This window comes from Chiloscyllium plagiosum, chromosome 1 (assembly GCF_004010195.1).
Source record: "Chiloscyllium plagiosum isolate BGI_BamShark_2017 chromosome 1, ASM401019v2, whole genome shotgun sequence".
Lineage (NCBI taxonomy): Eukaryota > Metazoa > Chordata > Chondrichthyes > Orectolobiformes > Hemiscylliidae > Chiloscyllium > Chiloscyllium plagiosum.
This window is the reverse complement of record NC_057710.1, coordinates 69,295,854-69,319,005: the sequence shown is the minus strand read 5'-3', so window position 1 is coordinate 69,319,005 and position 23,152 is coordinate 69,295,854. Positions and strand designations below refer to the sequence as shown.

The 23,152-nt window shown below is 42.3% G+C and overlaps 1 protein-coding gene across 8 annotated transcripts in view; it reads right to left on the bottom strand.

The window, feature by feature from the left end:
• ddx4 (DEAD (Asp-Glu-Ala-Asp) box polypeptide 4) overlaps positions 1-23,152 on the bottom strand; it is a 94,914-nt gene that overhangs the window by 40,414 nt on the left and 31,348 nt on the right. For all 8 annotated transcript variants that reach the window (XM_043688816.1, XM_043688756.1, XM_043688788.1 and 5 more), the window contains 5 exons: positions 21,438-21,557; positions 18,797-18,892; positions 7,929-7,994; positions 2,621-2,677; positions 1,438-1,479 (listed from right to left, as the gene is read on the bottom strand). In XM_043688816.1, the coding sequence (XP_043544751.1) occupies positions 1,438-1,479; positions 2,621-2,677; positions 7,929-7,994; positions 18,797-18,892; positions 21,438-21,557 (381 nt within the window). The remainder of the gene's footprint in view (positions 1-1,437; positions 1,480-2,620; positions 2,678-7,928; positions 7,995-18,796; positions 18,893-21,437; positions 21,558-23,152) is intronic.

The window sequence follows — 23,152 nt, the reverse complement described above, 5'->3', positions numbered from 1 at the left end:
GGTCTGTAATTGCCGGGGATTTCCCTATTTCCTTTCTTGAAGAGAGGAATTACATTTGCCTCCCTCCAGTCCTCAGGTACGACTCCGGTGGAGAGCGAGGATGCAAAGATCTTCGCAAGTGGTGAAGCAACCCCATTCCTCACTTCCCAAAGCAGCCGATGACAAATCAGGTCTGACCCTGGCGACATGTCAATCTTAATGTTTGTTAAAATTTTAAGCACATCAGTTTCCTCAATCTCTATCCGTTCCAGCATGCATACATACCTGCTCTTCAATGGTTTCATTCACTACAAGGTCCTTTTTGTTTAGCAAAGACAGAATCAAAAAACTCATTTAGGGCTTCCCCTACCTCCTCAGACTCTATACATAAGTTACCCATGTGATCCCTGATCGGCCCTACTCTTTCTCTGATCATTCCCTTATTCCTCACCTACATGTAAAATGCCTTTGGATTCTCCATAATCCTTCCTGCCAAGCCTCTCTCGTGCCCCCTCCTCAGACCATTTTTTGAGCTCCTTCCTCGCCTGCCTGTAATCCTCTAGATCTGAGCAAGACCCTTGCTTCCTCCACCTTATGTCTGCTGCTTCTTTCTTTTAACGAGAAGCTCCTCTGCTCTCGTCATCCAAGATTCCTGTCTCAGAGGAACACATTTATGCATCACTCGCAACAACTGTTCCTTAAACAGTCTCCACATGTCGAAAGTGCCCTTTCCATGGAGCAACTGATCCCAGTCCATGCTTCCCAACTCATGTCTGTTAACATTATAGTTTCCTTTTCCCCAATTAAATATCCTCCCATTGTGCCTGCTTCTCTCCTTCTCCAGAGCTATGTAGAATGTGAGGCAGTTGTGGTCACTATCAAAATGCTCTCCCACCGCAAGATCGGATACCTGCCCCGGCTCATTGTCGAGCACCAAATCCAAAATGGCTTCTCCCCTCGTCAGCCTGTCAACGTACTGAGTTAGGAAACCCTCCTGAACACACCTTACAAAAACAGCTCCTTCCAAACCATCTCTCAAAAGGAGGTTCCAATCAATATTGGGAAAGTTAAAGTCACCCATTACAACAACCCTACTACATTCACACTCTTCCAAAATCTGCCGCCGTATGCTTTTTTCCAATCTCCCTGCTGTTATTGGGGGCCTGTAGTAAACCCCTAATGAGGTGACTGCTCCCTTACTGTTCCTAATTTCCACCCATACTGACTCAGTAGTCAGACCCTCCTCGACAATGGTAACTTCTGTAGCTGTGATACCCAGATTAGCAGCGCTACACCCCCTCTTTTTTTCCCCCCCCTCCCTATTCTTTTTAAATTCATGGAACATTTATTTCACTTTATCCAACGTCCCAAGATGGAAAAAGACATGCAAGCAATGAAAATTAACTTAAGAACAAGTAAAATCTTCAAATAAGCTCAGTTTGAATGAGCAAATATTACCTTGGCTTTTATCACCTTCAACATCACCAGAATTCCAACGACCTGAAAAAGAATACAACCTGGATCAAAGCTGAAGGTCCCTATTCACTTGGCCAAACAGCTTTGAATGGATGAAGTATTTTCTTTCCAATTTCAAATAGAACCTTCATAATCTAACAAACTCAAAGAAAAGGCATCATAACTGGGCTCTAATGATGTCAACACTGAGCAATTATAATCAAGCAGAGAGAAAATAAAAATGAATCCATAATAGTGCCTTTTGAAGTGTTAATAGTGTTGGTTCGAGTAATCAAAAAGAATTGGAGTCAGTGGTGAGTTACAAATTTTTTTTTTTTTAAAAAGATTGTGGGTGGGAGAAGTGCCAGGGAAAAGGTTAGGATTGTTTTTGTTTCAAACACTGGATTGTGGGAACATTCTGCTCCAGGCAGAGACAAGTGCATGACTGGAGAGAAGTAGATAAATATCTGAAACAGAGCTCGCCACAAAAAGATGAACAGCAAATATGGGAAGACAGAAAACAGGTCAGAGTGAAGTCAGTTGTATTTATCTAGACAGAAGGCCAAAAATATTCACAGCAAACATTGTATTAACCGGAACCTAAGGGACCAGAAATATACCAGTTGATCAAGAGAGCCATGTAATTAATGCAAATATACCCACCAAGGGTATACACATCACTATTATACTTTATTTAGCATAATTCACTTATAATTGGGCAACTTTGCCTTAAAAAAAGAGCTGTCTCACTTGTACCCTCAACTGACTACACAGACAGTCTTGAGATAGCAATAACATAGGGGAGAAAGTGAGGGCTGCAGATGCTAGAGATCAGAGCTGCAAACGTGTTGCTGGAAAAGCGCAGCAGGCCAGGCAGCATCCAAGGAACAGGAGAATCGACGTTTCGGGCATAAGCCCTTCTTCAGAAATGGTAGGATTCCTGAAGAAGGGCTTATGCCCGAAATGTCGATTCTCCTGTTCCTTGGATGCTGCCTGACCTGCTGCGCTTTTCCAGCAACACATTTTCAGCATAGCAATAACATAGTAAACTTCCTATATTTGTTATATAATTTTTGCTGGTTTAGCAAGGGTTAAGATTCACAAGATGCCGGTTAAAACAACGTTTGCTGTAGATTCACTGGACAACTTTTGGTGCTGTTAACATCAGGAGTGATGAACAGCTCACCTGCCAATTTAGACGTAGATCCAGAAAAGGGTTCTTCATTTCTGCCTCTGTAACCACCTGCAATTCAAAATTCCAGAAATACAAGCCAAGTAAATACGGAATTTAAAATAATACAGGTAATTGTAAACCTTAAATCACAATGTTGAAGGATCACTGATCAGCAACATTACTCATTTCCCTCATATGTTGTACCCAAGCTGTTCCAGAGTTTTCTCTCCTTATTTCGGAATTAAAATACTGGTAGCATTTTACTTTTGTCATCTTGCATCATTGCTTCAGTTCAAGGATGACATTTAATTCAGAATTTAGGTAACAGAAGTCATGTTAGCTGGAAAATAATTAGACCCCTACCTGTGATGGCTTATAGTGAAGTTGTATTATCCATTTTAAGCATCATCATTTCCTAGTGATTTTCTCATCAAAAGATCACATATTGTTTGAGCTACTCAGCTGTAATGTTGTTATATTTAAAGAATGAGTTTTTTGGTTTGTCCTATCATTCTCACCCCATCTGAGCGACTCTTTAATAAATAATTCGTCAAGACAGACCAGTATGCTCTCATTTCACTATACATCATTTTACATCTCCTTCATTCCCCGCCAAGATTTAATCATAGAAAGCAGAGACAAGGTCCTACATTCTTGCAACTTTGAATTCATGTAGCTATTGTGATGGGTTTGTTAGTGCTTAGCCCATTCAGAATCATAAATATTACAATGCAGATGGTAGTCACTCAGCCCGTCGCTCCTGCACTGGCTTCATCATCAAGTTCAGCTCTAGTTACCTACTGCATACCTCCTACCTTTTCCTCCTAGCTCAGCAAACCATGCTCACCCAAAACAAAAAATCTGATGACCTTTCAACCACCTCAAATTGAAGCTGTCACTACAATTTCAGACAATGCATTCCATACCTTAGCAATTCACAACATAAAAATCTTTTCTGCATGACCCTCACTTCATTGCATATCACAAGACAGTTAAACCATCATCAATGGATCAGATCTAAACTCTGCAGTTCTGCCATATCTAGTTGTGAACGCAGGTGGACAATTTAGCAACTCACTTGAAGCAGCCATCCACAAATATCCCTGTCCTCAATAAATGAGAGAGCCCGGCACATCAGTGCAAGTGATAAAGGTGACGACTGCTTCAACAATCTTCAGCCAGAAGTGCTGAGTGGATTATCCTTCCATGCCTCCTCCACAGGTCCCAAAATCAAATCAACCAAAATAACTCCATGTAATAAAAATTTAAAAATCATTGGAAGCACTGAATGTTACAAAATGCTATGGGTCCTGACAATATTCTGGCAATAATACTGAAGAGTTGTGCACTAGAACATGCTGTACCCCTAGCCAAGGTGTACCAGTACAGCTACGAACACTAGCAACTACCAAACGTGGAAAGTTGGATGTATTTTCTGAACATAGAAATGCAGGTCAAATCCAATTTTTAAAATGGGGAGAGCAGGAAGAGGTCGTGGTGGTGATAGAGTAGGAGGAGGGAAGAGAATTACCACCAGTCTACTCTTGATAGTCAGTAAAGTGACTGAAGGCATCAACAGTGCTATCAAGCTGCACCTGCTTAACAATAACTGCTCAGTGACATCCAGCTTGGGTTTCTATCAGAGCCCCTCAGCTTCTGACCTCATTTCAGCTTTGGTTCAAACTTTGACAAAATATCAGAGAAGCGTGTGACTGCCCTTAATATCAAGACTGCATTTGACCAACTGCAACATCAAGCAAAACTAAAGTCAATTGGAATTTGAGAGGGGGGGCACTGACGATTGTGGGTCATACCTGGTACATGAGAAGATGGTACAGTTCTTGGAGGTCAGCCTCTCATCTCCAGGACATTTCAGGGTAGTTTCCCTCGGCCAAACCACCTTCAGCTGCTTCAGTGATCTTACCTCCACCAAAATGTCCAAAGTGAGGATGTTCGGTGATGATTGTACAATGTTTGACACAGTTCATGACGACTCAGACACAGAAAGAGCCCATGTTCAAAGGCAGCATGACATGGACAATATCTAAGCTTGGGAATGATGATTTGGAGATGCCGGTGTTGGACTGGGGTGTACAAAGTTAAAAATCACACAACACCAGGTTATGGTCCAACAGGTTTAATTGGAAGCACACTAGCTTTCGGAGCATTGCTCCTTCATCAGGTGGCAGTGGGACCCACTATCACCTGATGAAGGAGCGACGCTCCGAAAGCTAGTGTGCTTCCAATTAAACCTGTTGGACTATAACCTGGTGTTGTGTGATTTTTAACTTTGTAAGCTTGGTAAGTAACATTTGCAACACACAAATGCCAGACAATGGTCATTGCAGTAAGACAACTTAATAATCGCTCCAGGATATTTAATGGCATCAACATCCCGGAGGTTACCACTGACTATAAAGTCAACTAGATGCAACATACATACAATGATCTTATAGAGGTTTACAAAATCATGAGGGGCATGGATAGAATAAATAGACAAAGTATCTTCCCGGGGGTCTGGGAGTCCAGAACTAGAGGGCATAGGTTTATGGTGAGAGGGAAAAGATATAGAAGAGACCTAAGGGGCAACATTTTCACACAGAGGGTGGTACATGTATGGAATAAGTTGCCAGAGGAAGTGATGCAGGCTAGTACAATTGCAACATTTAAAAGGCATCTGGATGGGGATATGAATAGGAAGGGTTTGGAGGAATATGGGCTGGGTACTGGCAGGTGGGACGAGGTTGGATTGGGATATCTGATCGGCATGGACAAGTTGGACCAAAGGGTCTGTTTCCGTGCTGTATGACTCTATGACTAAGTGCAGGTCAGAAGCTAGGAATACTGAACTGAGTAGCTCCTGGCTCCCCAGAGCCTGTCCATCTACAAGGCACAAGTCAGGAGTGTGCTGGAATATTTCCCACTTGCCATGAAGAGTGCAGCTCTTAGAGTCATTGGGGACACTTAAACGACTGCTGGACATGCACAGGGAAGGGTGCTTAGATTAAGTTATTTTATTTTACATTAGGATTAACCCTCAGCACAACATCGTGGGCCAAAGGGCTTGTTCTGTGCTGTACTTTTCTATGTTCTAACAACACTCAAGAAGTTTGACACCACTCCTGATAAAACGGCCTGCTTGACTGTTTGTGGATGCAGTGCTGTTCAATGACTCAGCAGCATTATAATGTGCAAGATGCACTGCAAATATTTGCTTGAGATCCTTAGATAGTACCTCACAATCCTACAACCATTTTTATCTAGACAGGGAAGGGCAGCAGATACATGGAAACACCACTACCTGACCACGGACAAGTTCCTCTCAGAGTCACTTACCATCCCGGCATGGAAATATAATCACTGTTCTTTTGCTGGGTCAAAATCCTGGAATTCCCTTCTTAACAGCACTGTGGATCCACCTGTAGCATATGGACTCCCAACAGTTCAAGGAGGCAGCTTCAAGGGCAACAAATGCTGACAAAGCAACAATGCCAACATCCCATGACTGAATCAAAAATAACCCCACAATCTACACCCTCTCATTCTGGGGGTTTCTTTTACAAGCCAAAACAGGTTCACCTCTTCTCCTCTTTCAGCTTCCGCAGCCTTCTCACTGAAAAGAATAGTCCTAATCTCTTCCATCTATCCTAATCATTGAAGGTTCTCATCATTGGAACTATTATTGTAAATTACGTCTGCACTCTCTCCAATGCAGTTGCATCCTTCCTACAATGTGGTGCCCACACTCTGCTCTTGTGTTCTTATTAATGAAGCCTAGAAAACTATGTATTATTTACTGATCTCTCCACCGGTCCTGTCACTTGCAGTAACAAAAACAGAAATTGCTTGAAAAGCTCATCAAGCCTGACGTTAATCTGTGGAGAGAAAGCATAATTAACATTTCAGGTCCAGTGACCCTTTTCAGAATTGATGGTAGCTTGGAAATGTTAATTTACACTGAAGACAGGAGGTATTAAGTATTGGAGTAAACAATAGGGGTAAACAAAATCAAGGGGAAGAGAAAGCTGGATGATATTAGGGACCAAAAGTAGGTGAAAATGAGTTAACTGTGCTAAAAGCAGTCAGTGTGATCACAGGGCCTGGGGTGTGGGTAAAAAGACATGGAAGGTGGTGTCCAGTCCCTAAAATTATTGAGTATTCATGAAGAAGGGCTTATGCCCGAAATGTCGATTCTCCTGTTCCTTGGATGCTGCCTGACCTGCTGCGCTTTTCCAGCAACACATTTTCAGCTATTCATGTACATTGCAGAAGGTAGGAGAAAGTGAGGACTGCAGATGCTGGAGATCAGAGCTGAAAAATGTGTTGCAGAAGGTAACATCATCAGAACATATGCAACAAGTAAACTGGGAGAACACAGTTTTTATAGGAAGCAGGGTGGGAGGATATATAGTCCAGTTAACTGTGTAAGATCGAATTGTTGTGGGTGTCGGGAGCCAGCCTATACCCAAAAATGTTGAGAAAGGGAAGAAAGAAGTCAGAGATGGATGAGGTAAAGGGAGTGAGAAGGGTGGAAGTTACAAGTGAAACTTGGTAAGCTTTTCCCAGTCCAGGTGAGAGGGAAACTACACTGATGCCAACATACCAGAGAAAGAGGTATGGGGAGGAAATCAAGTTGGAATGGAAGGAATGCTCTATGAACCCACCGAGAGATGGGCCACAGTTTATGGTGATGAGGGTACCCATGGCCAGACATTTAACCCTTCTCATTTCCTTCAATGTAAAAGGAGAAAGGTTCAAACTGAAAAGGAGCTCAGACAGAGAAGAGTGGTAATGGATAGGGACAACTAGTGCCTTTCTCCCAGCGGCAGAACCAACAAGACCCAACAGGGGGTGGCTGAGAGAAAAGAGACTGAGACACAGACAGAGACAGAAGTGAAAGGAGAGAGAAGATGAATGTGTAAAAAGGATTGCATATCCATGGTGAAGAGGTGGCGGTTGGAAACTCTGAAACCGCTGTAAAGCATCAAAAGAATTGCAGATCTAAGCATGAAGGGTCTTTACAAATGGAGAAAAAAAATCAAGGTACCTTCAAATGATCTATGCTTACGCACATCCAGGTCCCTCAGTTATTGTACCTCCTTTAGAAGTTTACCCCATGTCATTCCTCAGCAATTTTCCGCCCCCAAAGTGCATTACCTCACACTTCTCTGCAATGAACCTCACCTGCCACCCACCTGCTCACGCCACTTGTCAATATAAATCAAGCTGAAAATACAGTATAACATTGAGCTAGAGAATGAAATGAAAACCAAGGCACGCAGTCTTAAGATGAATATAAGAAAGACGGTCAACATCTCACCTCTTGTTACAAGAGGTGACTGAAAGCCTGTTCTTCCTCGATTTAGACGAAATCCTCCACTGTCACCTATAAATGATTCAAAATAATAAGCGCTGAAATTATAAAAAGGAACAAGTCTTCAATATAGTAGCATTAACATATACAAAAGCAGGACATTCCAGGTGTGGCACTCGCAGTGCACGATTACTCCCCGATATCTGCTGGGCCCTCCCATGTAAGGGAGCTTACCCAAAATTTCTCTAAATTAGAACACATTTTTAAAAATGCATGGTAGCAGAACCTTGCAGAGAAGAGCACAAATTTGCATTGAGAATATTTCAAAAGTAACTACAACAGCTTTTGAAATTGTATGATTGTTAAAAAAAGGTGAAATTATCACAAGATTTTTCTTAAATGCACTCTTATTACAGAAATCAGGTATCAAAACAAGTATATAGATCAGATTTACAAAATTTATAAAGTATAACAATCATTTTGTCCTTTTCAAAAGCCATTTGTTCAAAGCAAACACAGGCTCTTCAGAAAATGAACCTGCGTAGACTTATGGAAAACAAGGAATCAGTAGCAGAGTTAAACAGATATTCTGTCGTCTTCACATTGGAAGATACAAACATCCCATTGATAGAAGAATTGGGGGGGGAAGGAGTTAAGTACTATCACTAAAGAAATAGTATGAGACAAACTAAATGAGGCTAAAGGCAGATAAGTCCCTAGACCCTAATGGCTTGCATCCAAGATCCTAAAAAAGGTAGCTACAGACACAATGGATGCATTGGTTGCAATTTTCTCCAAAATCTAAAGATTTTTGGAAGTTCCAGAGGATTAGAAAACTGCCAATGTGACACCCATATTCAAAGAGAAAGGCAGAAGTCACATACGACAATTAGCGAACTCGTATTATTTGAATGTATTGGAATCGATTAAGGAAATAATAGCAGCACATACAGAAAATCATAATCTAATCAAGCAGAGTCAGCATGGCTTCATGAAAGGGAATAGTGTCTAATGAGTACTTGCAGGAAGTCTTAACCATAGCGGATAGAGGGGAACCAATTAAATGTGTTCTATTAGGACTTCATGAAGGCATTCAATAAAGGTACCTCTCATAAGGTGAAGTCATAAGAGCCCATGCTGTTGGAAGTAGTACATTTGCAATGGATGGAGAATTGGCTCATGGGCAGAAAGCAGTCGGAATCAGGGTTCTTTTTTCAGGTTGGTGACATGGGGTACTTGAACATGAAACACAAAGCTAGCACACAAGTGCAACAGGTAATCAGGAAGGCTAATGGAATGATTATCCTCAGTTTAAAAGGGAGTCGGAGTAGAAGAGTAGGGAAATCTGTACAAAATGCTCGTGAGACCACATGTGGAATACTGAGAGCAGTTCTGGTCCCCTTATTTAAGATATCATTTTTGTTAGAAGCAGTTCAGAGAAGATTCACTAGGACAATTATCATATGAAAAAAGGCCAAACAGGCTAGGATTCTACTCACTGCAGTTTAGAAGAATGAGAGGTGATCTCAATACATACAGGATTCCTCAGCAGGACAAATTAAAATTGAAAGGATGTTTCCCTTCATGGAAGAGCTTAGAAGGGCATAGATTCCTTTTTCTAAAAAATTCACTTGAGACACGAGCATCATAGCCTGGCTAGTGTTTATTACCCATTCCTAGTTTTCCTGGAGGCGGCAGTCCACATACTGTTGGTTGACCAATGATGCTCTTGGGGAGGGAATTAATGGATGCCAAATTAAGGCTGAGAGGAGGAAGAATTTATTCTCTCAGAGGGTTGAGTGTCTATGAAATGCCTTGCCACAGGGATGCAGAGTCTTTACTATATTTAAGGCTATGATAAGATCAAGAGAGTGTAAATAAAAGGTTACAGGGAAATGCAGGCAAGTGGACCAACCGTGACCATATCGAATGGCAGATTTGGCTCAAGGGGCTGAACCCCTGAGCCAAATCTGCCTCTATTCTGCTATTTCTTAAATAGAATTGACCCTATCCCTTTTATTCCTTGTTTAAGGGACAGAGGTCAGCTTGGCCACACAGTTTATGGGCCATGTCCCACTTTTATGTGGTAAAGGTTGCAGTCAATGAGATTTGTTGAGTTACTGTGGTGCATCTTGGAGATGGTACAAACAGCTACCAAGACTTGGATTTGGTGTTGACATGTATAAACATTCAAAAGGTAGTGGATTAGGTGTCAAATCAAGCAAGCTATATTGCCCTGGATGCTTTCAAGCTTAAGAGTGCTTTGGGAGCTGTATCCAACTGGTCAAGTGGACTCTATTACACTCCTGATTCACAGCATTGAGTGCGACAATTAGAAGACTTATTCACCCTATAATTCCCAAATCACTAACTTACACTCATTTAGAATTTATATGGTTGATCCAATTCAGTTTCTGACCAATGGCAACTCCCAGGATATGGATAGCAGAGGGTCCAGTGATAGTTATGCATTGAACGTCATGGGTGGCAGTTTCTCTTTTATAGATGGTCAGTGCCCTTTCTACAAAAAGGGCAGGCAATGACTTATGAATGGAATGCTGTTCGCAGGAATCTGTAGCACCTCCTGCATCTGTTTGTCTTCACACCAAAGTCTGAGCAGTCAGCACCCACTTACTACAAAAGTAACATCATAGTCCATATCTTCACACCCAGGTTCCAGCTGAAGAAAATGGGAAAGAAACTCTGAAACCTTATCCCAAAAGTAGAGCCAGACTCTGGCATCTCAAAAAAAAATCATTAAGTTTGCCACAGAAAACAATCAACTTCCTCACTGAATTGGCCATTAGTTAATGCAGGAATTTCATCATGACTTAGTACTACAAATCAACAATACAACAATTGCCTATTAAAAGGTCACTGGTGAAATTCTTGATGCTGAAAAATCATTTCCTATAACTCAATAATATTCAGCCCAGGGCAGTTAGTTGTGCTTGTAGTTATTTTCTGATGTATGCAGCAGATATATATTCTTAATATGAACCCAGATAACGTTTATTAATAGAAGAGTCAGATTTCAGTCAAAAATTTGGCTTGATAAATTATAATTTATTTTCTTCATGGTTTCAATGACCATCATACAGACAGTTGACTTAGCTGCAGATTAAATTCCTGGCTAAGAATCTGATCGGTTCCTTGAGCCTTCATACAACTGAAACAGACTCTTGCTTTAAGTAACCCCTTCAAGTGTTTAATCAAGCACTTCTAGCCAGGGACTTTTCAATTAAACTCAATATGCCATTTATTTCTTACATTCTAAATTGTTTCCCATCTTCAGGGACAAGGTTTTTAAAAATCCAAGTTTAACCAATACTTTGGGGGAAAAAAAACTTCGAAACTGTAATTGAAGCTTAAAAGAATTTCCAGAGTCTCTAACTTTAACATGTTCCCATTTACTACATTCCGTCAAACAAACCCTATTACTCACTAGGAATATTTAATCTTAATATTTCAAAACATCACCATATCTAACAAAATACACATTAATTTTGAAATCTCTTCAGACAGACCAAACCACATGCCACTCAAAATCCAAACTCGGAGGGTTCCAAGATGGCGGCGATCTGAGTAGATCTGCCTTGCTGAGCTCTGCACCCCAGCCCAGCAGCACTAATAATTTTAACCTCACCCCCTCCAATGCTTTACCATTTTCAAGAAAATTGATGTTAACTGGTTGTGAAACGGTTTAAATCCATTTGCAATGGAACCTCGATTGTCTGAGCGAGATAGATGGGAAGTTCGGGTTGCTGGGAACAAGCAGTAATCTATAAGTGCCGGTTGTCAGATCGTCTCTCGATTATCTGGCAACTCACCTCTCAAATACCTAGTAATTAAAGTCGTAATGCAGTCAAACTGTCAACTAAATGCTAGGTTGCCTGGTGCCGTTTTTGCAGGGCCTTGAGATCTTGTTTCGATGATCTGGGACTCAGAAGGTTATGTTTGGATAGTCGAGGTTCTACTGTGAATTCTTTTTGAGCAAGCATGATGAAAGGAAAGCATATAGCCAAGCCCCAACACATGGGTCACTTGCCAAAGGCATCGGACGTGCCCCCAAGTGCAAATGCAGGCTGCAGCTCCCTTGGCAGCTGAGAAAGAGGTACTTGTACAGCAGAATGGTGGTGATGAATTTGTGGCGATCTGAGCAATGATCAAGGAGTTGATGGAAGACAATCATATTCAGGTGAAGCCAATTTCGGTCATGCTACAAAAGCACGAGGAGGAGTTGGAAGAGCTCGGGAAGCGAGTTGAAGAGGTCGAGTGATGGACCTCAGTGTCAGAGACCAAAGTCACATCCTCAATGGGGCGGATCCAGGCCCTCAAAAAACCAGGTCCAGGGTTTGACTTAACAGGTCAATGATCTGGAAAATCAAGGTAGGAGAAAAAATATCAAAGTCTTTGGGCTGCTAGAAGTGGAAGGTGGGCAGCTAGCCAGTTTTTTTGAAGACTGGCTGTCACAGTTTCTTGGCTGGGATGCCAAGGCAGACCAGGTGAAGGTTGACAGAGCTCACTCGGTTGTGGTGCACAGATCAGATCTGGATCGGGGCCCCCGCCTGGTCCTGGTACGATTTCAAAGCTACAGGGACAAGCAGTGTGTCCTGGAATCTTCTGGAAGCATGGGGAAAGATCCACAGGCCCTGACTTATCAGGAGACTAACAATATTTTTCCAGGACTTTTCTGCGGCGGTGATCCGTAAAAGGAAATACTTTGATGAAGTCAAGAGAAAATTAAGGGACCTTGGTATTCAATATTCGATGAAATACCCAGTGGTGCTTCATATTACTCACAAGGAGACAGTGCAGTTATTTGACTCCACGGAATAAGTGAAATGTTTCTTGGTCACTTTAAAATAATGCAGATGTATTTACATCCTGGACAATAATATTTGAGTTTTTTTCTGTTGCCGCGTTTTTTTTCCTCTGATTAGGATTGGTGTTGGTATTTAGTTGGGGGTTGCAGAGTGTTCATTATTGCTTGGGTCTGGGGTGCGGGAATGGAGATGTGCATGGAAGTTGTAAGCGCCCTCTATGGGCAGGGGGTAGAGACCCCCATCAAGTGCCTTTTGTATTTTGCAGTTAGTTTAGTGTTTGGGTTTTTTGTAAATAGGTTCCACAAGTCTTCTTTTGCATATTTCCAGCATGCTGCAAGTCAAAATCTTCCTCTCGGCAGGTCAAACATGGTTGCCAAGGCTAGCAGTGTTCTTAAATGGCACACCTGGAATATTAGAGGTATCAATTCGCCAGTTAGAAGGAAAAAGGTATTGTTGAGTCTTCAAGAAAACACAAAGTTTCAGCAGGGAGGGTACGATCGGGTGTTTTTCTCGTCCTTTAAGCCAAGTACTGGTAATGGGACCAGATTAGGTTAGGATATCTGGTCGGCATGGACGTGTGTGTTTGTGCGCGCCCGGAACAAGCTTCCATTTAACAGATTGTGTTAAAGACGAATATGGCAGATTTGTTATCCTTAAGGCCATAATACATGGCGAGGAATATGATGCTTCGAATGTCTAATGTCCTCTGGCCCTTGAAGTTTTGACTGATGCACTAAGCTGATGGCCTTTGCATTGTGTCATATTATTACTTGGGGGGAGGGAGTGGGGAGCAGGGACATGGGTCAGGATGACTTTAATTGCCTTGTGGATCCTGTGCTGGATAGAATGCGCAAAGCAACCCCCTTCTCCATAGCTTTGTCCACAATCTAAACAGTTGGATGATCTGTGTGGAACTGGGGTTGGTAGACCTTTGGAGACTCCTCCACCCTATATGCAAGGACTATGTTCTTTTCCAGTCCTCATAAATACCATACAAGGACTGAATTTTTTTTTCCTCAAGCTCCTATGCCTCTTCTAGATTCAGTTGTATCTTGTTCAGGTGTGAATATTGCTATCTCTGATCATGCAGCAGTATACTTAGTGGTCGAGATTAAGGGTAATGCAATCAGCTCTCGGTACTGGAAAATGGATCCCTTCATCCTCAAGAACAGCAGGTTCAAGTACTTTTCTAGGGAATTTGAACCATTTTTAGCCACCAACCCAGGTACAGCTAGTAAGCTGTCCATTCTTTGGGACAGTGCTAAGGCCCATGCTGGAGGGATAATTATCTCATACTCTGCCAGTCAGAAGTGATGGAAGGGAGAGCAGCAGAGTCTAGTCAAGGCACGATTGACATAAGCTGAGACAGCATATTACAATAGACCAGCAGTGATTAAGCTGCAGCGGATCACAGCCCTTCGATCCGCCTCAGATTCCATACTTACACATACAGCCAGGATGGAAAGGTTGTTTGAGCATGGTGATAGGCCAGGTAAATATTTGGCATATAATTTAGGAAGAAGAATGCCTCCCAATTTATTGCTTCTGTTAGGGAAGGGAATGGGGCTCTTACATGTAATGCTAAAAAGATCAATGCAGTGTTTCAAAGATTCTATTCTGAATTGTATTAGTCTGAATGTTATGAGGATAGACGGGATAAAATGGAGTCTTCTTTTTAGGAACTTGGATCTTCCTGGGATGCCTACTGAATAGGCACCTCTCCTTAGTGCTCCATTAACAGCACAAGGGATACAGGAGGCAGTGAGGCAACTTCAAAGTGGATGGTCCCCACAGTGGGTTTTATAACGAATTTGTAAACATACCATTACGACCGATGCTAGAGACATAACTATTCATATAGTTGTGATTGCCTCCCACCATCCTTGGGATGGGCTAACATCTCTCCTATCCTCAAGGGAAGGGAAGGCCCTGGAGGACCTACTTCTTATAGACATTTCCTCACTGTTAAATTTGGATTATAAAATTGTGTCTAAGACTTTGGCATTGAGGTTGGAAGAGGTGTTGCCCTCTATTTTGTTAAAGATGATCAAACAGGCTTTACAAAGGATCGTAGATTCTGTAATAATGTTAGGAGGTTGCTTAACATGATTCAACTGTGCCAACAGCGATCAGTTCAAGGATTGGTGGTCTCTTTGGATGCTGGCATTTGATCAGATGGAATGGCCATATCTCCTTAATACTCTGGAGCAGTTTGGCCTGTCCTTTATGGTGATCTTCTGGTGGAGGTTCTCAGCAATGGTGCAAGGTCTGAGTATTTTAACATTTTAGCTGTCAGCAAGGTTGTCTCCTTTCACCTTTGGTTAAAGTGTCATTGGCGGAGTCCACTCACAGGGACTCTAACATGGCTGCCCCAAAGGTGGAGTCAAAGATGCATAGGATTACACTATGTGGATGATGTTCTTATTTTTCTTTTGAACCTGGCAGTCTCAGTGCCCAGTTTCTCAGGTTATAAGATCAATTTTTCAGAGTTGCAGGCTATGCCATGGGGGGGTCTTAGGGAAATACCTGATATGGAAGGTGAGTTCTCCTTTAAGTGGGCACAGGGAAATTTTCTTTACTTGGACCTCTCTGTTAACCCTAACTTTGATCAGTTATTCAAGGCTAATTTTGTTTATTTATTTGTTAAGATTAAACAAGACTTTCAAAGATTGGGGGGGTGGGGGGTTTTGTTCTTTTATTTAGCGCCAGAAGCAGCCCCTTATTAAGCTTGCGAAACTGCAACTGCCCCAGCGATTGTGGGGAGTGGATCTCCCGGACATTAGAAGATATCAACTACGTTCCTTTCTATCTTTTCTAAATGACTGGGCCTGTGGGGTCTCAACATCGATATGGTAAGGCCACCAAGACGAAGTGTCCTCTTATCAACCTGTTGTTTTAAGACAAAATGAGGACAGTGGCGTAACATTGCTGTAATGCAATAGTTAGTAACATAATAAAACCATGGAGAGCAATGAGGCAAATGGAGGGTAGTATGTCGAATACACCTTTGCTTACTCCCATAGTTGGCATACCAGGTTTCCAGCCAGGGACAATGAATCCCAGGTTTAAACTTTGGATGGTTAGGGGAATATCTTGTTAGGGTGATGTTTGAGGGTGAAACGTTAATGTCATTTGATCAAGTAACTCGGAAATATGGATCGTCAAGTAGGGACCTCTTCCGTTTCTTCCAGATTAGATATGTTATCCAAAAGGAGACCATGCACTTGACTGAGTGCTACAGATCTGATATGGAAAACAGGGTGCTTCAGGCTAAGAGCATTCTTTCAATGAGTACTCTCAATCATTTGTTGGGGGGAGGTTCCTCAAATGACAAGAGAGCATTTACGTGAGGGGGCGCGAGAGAGAGACCGACAGAGAGGGGGCGCGAGAGAGAGACCGACAGAGAGGGGGCGAGAGAGAGACCGACAGAGAGAGAGAGAGAAAGAGAGCATCTTCAATGAGCCCCAAATGTAAAATATATACTGGTACCCTCACTCTGTGTGGTCCTGCCACAGGCTCCATGCATATTGAAGCACCTGTGGCAGGAGTAATACAGGTCGTCTTGGGGACCAAAGTCAAGGTGGACCCAGTCTCTTTGCTCCTGAATTTGCTAAATTTACATTCATTAGATGTAAATGGGAAAAAGCTTTTTAACATTCTCACGTTTTGTTCAAGGAAGAACATTGTGTGGGGTGTCTGAGAACCCCAACCCAGGTCTATCAAGGTGGCATAAGTTAGTTATTCTTTTAAAACTCTCTTATGGTGCACCAGAAAACGGACAACTTTTACAAGACATGGCAGCCATTTTTGAATTATTTGGAAGCAGATCTTTCTGCCATTAGGGCTTTTGTCCAGCCATGATGATTTGGTCTGATAAACCAAATGCCATGAAAGGAAGAATTTCAAACAAATGTTGGTTTAAGAATTGATGCTCTCGAAGATCGAGAGCTACGGTCTTGTTGTGCTGAATGGCGTTATTTATTGATGGATTTGTAATAAGTGTAGTTTTGATTTCTTTTGTACAGTATAGTAGTTGTTTATTGTTGTTTTTGATGTTATGACACTATTTACAAAATTAGAAAGTTACAAAACGAAAAGAAAAAGGCTTCCATAAATTTTTTTTTTTAAAATCCAAACATTAGAGTCAGAGTCCTACAGCACAGAGACAGGCCCATTCTGACCAAAATATCCACTTACACTAACACCATTTCCCTGTACTTGGCCCATATCCTTCTAAACCTTCCTAACTTATGGCATTTGGACAAATGCCTTTTAAATGTTGTTAAGGTACTCACCTCAACTACTTCCATTGGCAGCTCATTCCATATGCATACCATACGTAAAAACGTTGCCCCACATGTCCCCTTTTATTCTTTCCCCTCTAGCCCTTAGTTCCCCAACCCTGGGAATAAGACGGAATGCAATTCACCCTATCCATGCCTGTCATGGATCCCTTCTCAGTCTCCTATTCTCTAAAAGAAAAAAATATAGTCCTAGCTGCTCAACCCTCTTCGTGTATCTCAGACCATTGAGTCGTGGCAATATCCTTGTAAATTCTTTTTGTGCTCTTTGCAGTTTAGTAACATCCTTCCTATAACAAAGTGACTAAAACTGAACATAATGCTCCAAGTGCAGCCTCAATGTCCTGTACAACTGCAACATGACTTCCCAACTTCTATACTCAATGTCCTGACTGTTTAGGCTAGTGTGCGAAAAGCCTTCTTCACTGCCCTGTCTACCTGTGACTCCACTTTCAAAGAACTGCACACTTGAACTCCAAGGTCCCTCTGTTCTACTACACTCCTTAAGGCCCTACCATTCGCCATGAAACTCTTACTTTGATTTGATTTTCCAAAATGCATCACCTTACATGTACCTACATTAAACTCCATTTGCCATTTTTCTGCCCACTTCCCCAGCTGATCAAGGTCCTGCTGCAATTTCTGATAACTTTCCTCACTGTCCATGAAAACTCCTATTTTTGTGTTTTTACAAACTTACAAATAGTGTCTTGTACATTCTCATCCAAAATCGTGGATATAGATAACCAACACGAAAGGGCCTAGCAATGCCCTCTGAGGCATTCCCTTAGTCAGAAGCCTCTAGTCTGACAAACATCCTTCCACTATTACCCTCAGCTTCCTACCATCAAGCCAATGGTGTATCCAATTTGCCAGCTCTCACTGGACTCCATGCAATCTAACCTTCCAGAGCAGCCTACCATATGGAATCTTAACAGCCTTACTGAAATCCATAAAGCTACATCCATAGTTCTAAATTAAAACAAAAATACCCTATTTGGCAATATACCGTACATCAACTAATGAAGCTTCAAAACCAAAACAATTTTTCAAGGCTAATTCTATTGCTGAACCTAATTCACAGGCTAAGCATATTTGCAGCAAATCAAGAACACTTAAAAAAGACCTGTCAATATAACTTTTGATAGACATTTAATAAAGGACCTAGAAGAAAATAAACAGGCTGAGTTGTGACCATCTTTGGAGTTGCAATTCTTTTCAGTAAACTCTAGACAACTGTGAAAAATAATGAAATTAACACAGAAGGAAACAACAACTCTTTAGGTGGTTAACAACCAGCAATGTCAATGTACAAACGTGCCTTGCCATCACAAGTCTCAGTTCCACCATCATGCATCAAAACATTTCTGAAAAATTAAGTAATGATTAGTTGAAAAGTTTATGATTGGCCAAGGTTTTGTAGCTCAGAAATCAACAGGGAAATCACAAGCTCCCTAAGAATTCAATAAAAAGATATAAAGTTTAGACATACATATTCATTTCCCTCAGAGAGAAGGAATTCATGGACATGTACGTCACTTCTATCAAGTGTAACTGCGCTATTTACAAATGCAATGATGGGCTTATATTGGCTTTTTAGTGCAGCACATTGGACATTTACTAACTATCCTAATCGCATCTTATATTGAAACTTCAAATTATGGTTTCAGTATGTGGGCAGACACCTAGTTTACCTTTAAAAATCATTTTTGTCTTAAAAAACTTTAAACATGTAGAGTACTCTCACCTGATTGGCCACCAAATCCTCCCCTTTCACTAGGGCCACCTCTACCAACTGGGCCACCTCTGCCGAAAGGACCATCGCCACTTGCTTTTGCAGCAACTTAGGAAAATAAAAGTCCACATTTAGGAGATTTGATTTCAAATTATCTTAAAATATGGTGCCATATAGGCTTTAAACTTGTAATTATACTCTAGGGACACAAAGGCAAACAAAACAAAACAAAACTTTGGACAGAGGAAGATCAGTACATAGAAAAGCGTAGTAGTGGTAGTGGAAAAGATGGAGTCAAACAATGGCACATGGGGCACAAATGCATACCTCTTGTAGCACTAAAAATCATTTCATAATGAGAGACAGAATTCACAAGGAAACGGGTAATAAATTTGATCACACCAAATTTACAAATATTCCGAGCTCAAAAAACAAAAAAATCCATTTGGTACGACAGATCAGACTTCATGCTCCAATGAGCCTCCTCTCATACTTCCATTAACTTTATCCCTCAGTTCTAATCTCTCTCGCCCAGCCCACCACATTGTAGCCAATTTTCATTATTCATACTTGGAGTGCCTCCTGCCATTCTAACATCCTAAACCCTACAAGACAATGATCACTGTTTCCTGAAAATGTTCCCCCACTGCCAACCTTATTTCTAAATATTAGGATAGCTGGAATTCCTTTCGTATTGACCTTACACTGTTCATGGACATATCCTACAACACAATCTTGAAATATTTGATCCGCTCTGTCCTTTAATGTTAATTAACTACCTGAATGAAGACTGAGTCAAACTTCAGTATAACCATTCTGATGTGGTATCTAATGCTCCTCATGTTTGTTCCTCCATATCCTTCCTATTAGTTGGCTGTCTATAGGCTATGGGACGATGCCCTCCACTGCATCTCCTCCACTTCCCGCTCCTCCGCCCTTGAGCCCCGCCCCTCCAACCGCCACCAGGACAGAACCCCACTGGTTCTCACCTACCACCCCACCAACCTCCATGTACAACATATCATCCGCCGTCACTTCCGCCACCTCCAAACAGACCCCAGCACCAAGGATATATTTCCCTCCCCTCCCCTATCAGCTTTCCGTAGAGACCACTCCCTCCGCGACTCCCCTGTCAGATCCACACCCCCCACCGACCCAACCACCACTCCCGGCACCTTCCCTTGCAACCGCAGGAGGTGCAACACTTGCGCCCACACCTCCCCCCTCACTTCTCTCCAAGGCCCCAAAGGAAACTTCCATATCCGCCACAGATTCACCTGCACCTCCACCCACATCATCTACTGCATCCGCTGCAGCCGGTGTGGCCTCCTCTATATTGGGGAGACAGGCCGCCTACTAGCGGAGCGATTCAGAGAGCACCTCTGGGCCACCCGGACGAACCAACCCAACCAACCTGTGGCACAGCATTTCAACTCCCCCTCCCACTCCACCGAGGATATGCAGGTCATTGGACTCATCCACCGCCCGCCCCTCCCCCAAGTCCCTCCTCCCTACCTTTTATCTTAGCCTGCTGGACACACTTTCCTCATTCCTGAAGAAGGGCTTATGCCCGAAACGTCGATTCTCCTGTTCCCTGGATGCTGCCTGACCTGCTGCGCTTTTCCAGCAACACATTTTCAGCTCTGATCTCCAGCATCTGCAGTCCTCACTTTCTCCTATAGGCTATACTGAGCAATATAAATCTTTCCTTTTTGTTTCTTAGCTGGAGCTAAATAAATCTTGCTCTTGAACCCACAGAATCTGTTTTCTCCACTACTCCTTTAATAATACCGTAAACTTGTCCTCCTTGCCACCTTCTCAGAATACCTTGTACCCAGGAATGTTTTAACATGCAGTCTTTGTTCCTTAAACTGGGTCTCTTACTGTCACAACGTCATATGCCCACAAGAAGCTGCACCTTTATTATATTCTGTGCATCCACAAATGGATGGTAACCCGAATCTAGACTTCATTACTTTCTCCCTTGCTCCAACTTCACGTCATCGTTTTCTCCACTACTGCTAGCTGTATCTCCAAATATGGTCTACCCTGGTATTTTCCCATAATATGGTCTTCTGGCTCCCACACCACTGCCAAGTTACTTTAAAGCCTTTGCAATCGCCAACTGCCCTGCTAGGAACTCAATTTCCACTCTGTTTAGGTGCAACTTTCCCAGTGTCCGCAAGCCCAAGAAATCTGAATGTAGTATCTTGCTTCCATGTCCATTTCACAAATACAAATCAGAACAGTTCACAGCTGTCCCAGAATGGTCTAACCAACCTCGACATTAGTTTAACAATTTTATCTTGCCTTTGTAATTGTATCTTTTTTATTCTATTTCTCTCAATATGAACTGGAGAGACCAGTTTTATTCTTCAAATTATTTTGTACATGTAAATAACCAAATGACGTAGAGGAGTAGTGATTTGTACTGATTTTGCCGAGGACTAAAGTGACCTTTCTTTACAACCAAAGATGTCTTATCTCAAATCAAAGTTCACTTGTCAATTGTATACATATTCCGGTAGTTAATTAATGTCTCCTTGTACTTGATCACATCACTTCGCTACGTTAATTACAAAATCCACCAGAGCTCATTGTTTGAGTTTTGTACAATCCTCAGTGAATAAGTGCACATTTCTCCAACTCTTACCATTCTGAGCACCAACTCTTGGTAATCCAGCACGATCACCTCTGCCAAACCCACATCTTCTTCCGCCTCTGCCATCAAATTCATTTCTGTTCACTGTAGTAGCTTCTGTAAAGCCGGCCACTATAATATAAAGTGGAACAAAAAAGTGAAGCACAATTCAAAACGGTTTAAAAACATAACTTTAGCATCAGTTTCATTTAGCCCTCATGCACAAAATCGAGACGACAAATATGGGTATAATGCACCGTAACAATCTGTGACACTGCATTAATCAGTGATCAACTAAAAACATCACTACTGAAACAAAAAGCATTTTTGTTCAGCAATCATTAAGTATTTCTTCCATCAATACAAACACTTGAACAGTAATATTTGGTTTTTAAAAAAAAACTTTCAAAATCTTACAGAAGCATCGCTATTGAGCCAGAGACTTTTATACGAGCATACGTTGCTTTAGAGATAGCAAACACCAAAGCTCTGTGTCAACTCAAAATTGCAGTCAATATGAAAGCAGCAGCAAGGTGCCAGAATGTAGACCAAGCTCTAATTTGTGTTTTCTTTGGCAAATTGATGTCAAAACAGGTGCATTAGCTATTGGCTCCAAACGCCACATGAAAGGCTAAAGTTAAAATACCAGGTTGGTTAAGTACACAGTTCAAAATATGTATTTAAAAGGATCCGCAGAAAATTTTAAGGGCCATGTGATTCCCTGAAAATTTGCAGCAATGAGAGCTGAGAAACACCTGCTAATTACAAAAATTATACTGGAAAGGAGACAAGTAAACCTTTGAGAAGAAAGAGATGGGGTTTATTGTTTTCATTGCTAAAGAAGCTTAGTTTGGAAGAGATAGGACTGTGCTTTTAATTGTTTGGCAACATTCTTCTGGAATGGATTCCTGGTAGCCATGGGCACACGTATGGGCCCCAGCTATGCCTGTCTCTTTGTTGGCTACGTAGAGCAGTTGATCTTCCGTAATTACACCGGCACCACTCCCCATCTCTTCCTCCGCTACATTGATGACTGCATTGGCGCCACCTCGTGCTCCCGCGAGGAGGTTGAGCAATTCATCAACTTCACCAACACATTCCACCCTGACCTTAAATTTACCTGGACCATCTCTGACACCTCCCTCCCCTTCCTGGACCTCTCCATCCCCATTAATGATGACCGACTTGACACCAACATTTTTTTACAAATCAACCGACTCCCACAGCTACCTGGATTACACCCCTTCCCACCCTACCTCTTGCAAAAATGCCATCCCGTATTCCCAATTCCTCCGCCTCCGCCGTATCTGCTCCCAGGAGGAGCGGTTCCACCATAGAACACACCAGATGGCCTCCTTCTTTAAAGACCGCAATTTCCCTTCCCACGTGGTCAAAGATGCCCTCCAACGCATCTCATCCACATCCCGCACCTCCGCCCCCAGACCCAACCCCTCCAACCGCAACAAGGAAAAATTTCCCTTCCCACGTGGTTAAAGATGCCCTCCAACGCATCTCATCCACATCCCGCACCTCCGCCCCCAGACCCAACCCCTCCAACCGCAACAAGGAAAAATTTCCCTTCCCACGTGGTTAAAGATGCCCTCCAACGCATCTCATCCACATCCCGCACCTCCGCCCCCAGACCCAACCCCTCCAACCGCAACAAGGACAGAACACCCCTGGTGCACACCTTCCACCCTACCAACCTTCGCATAAACCAAACCATC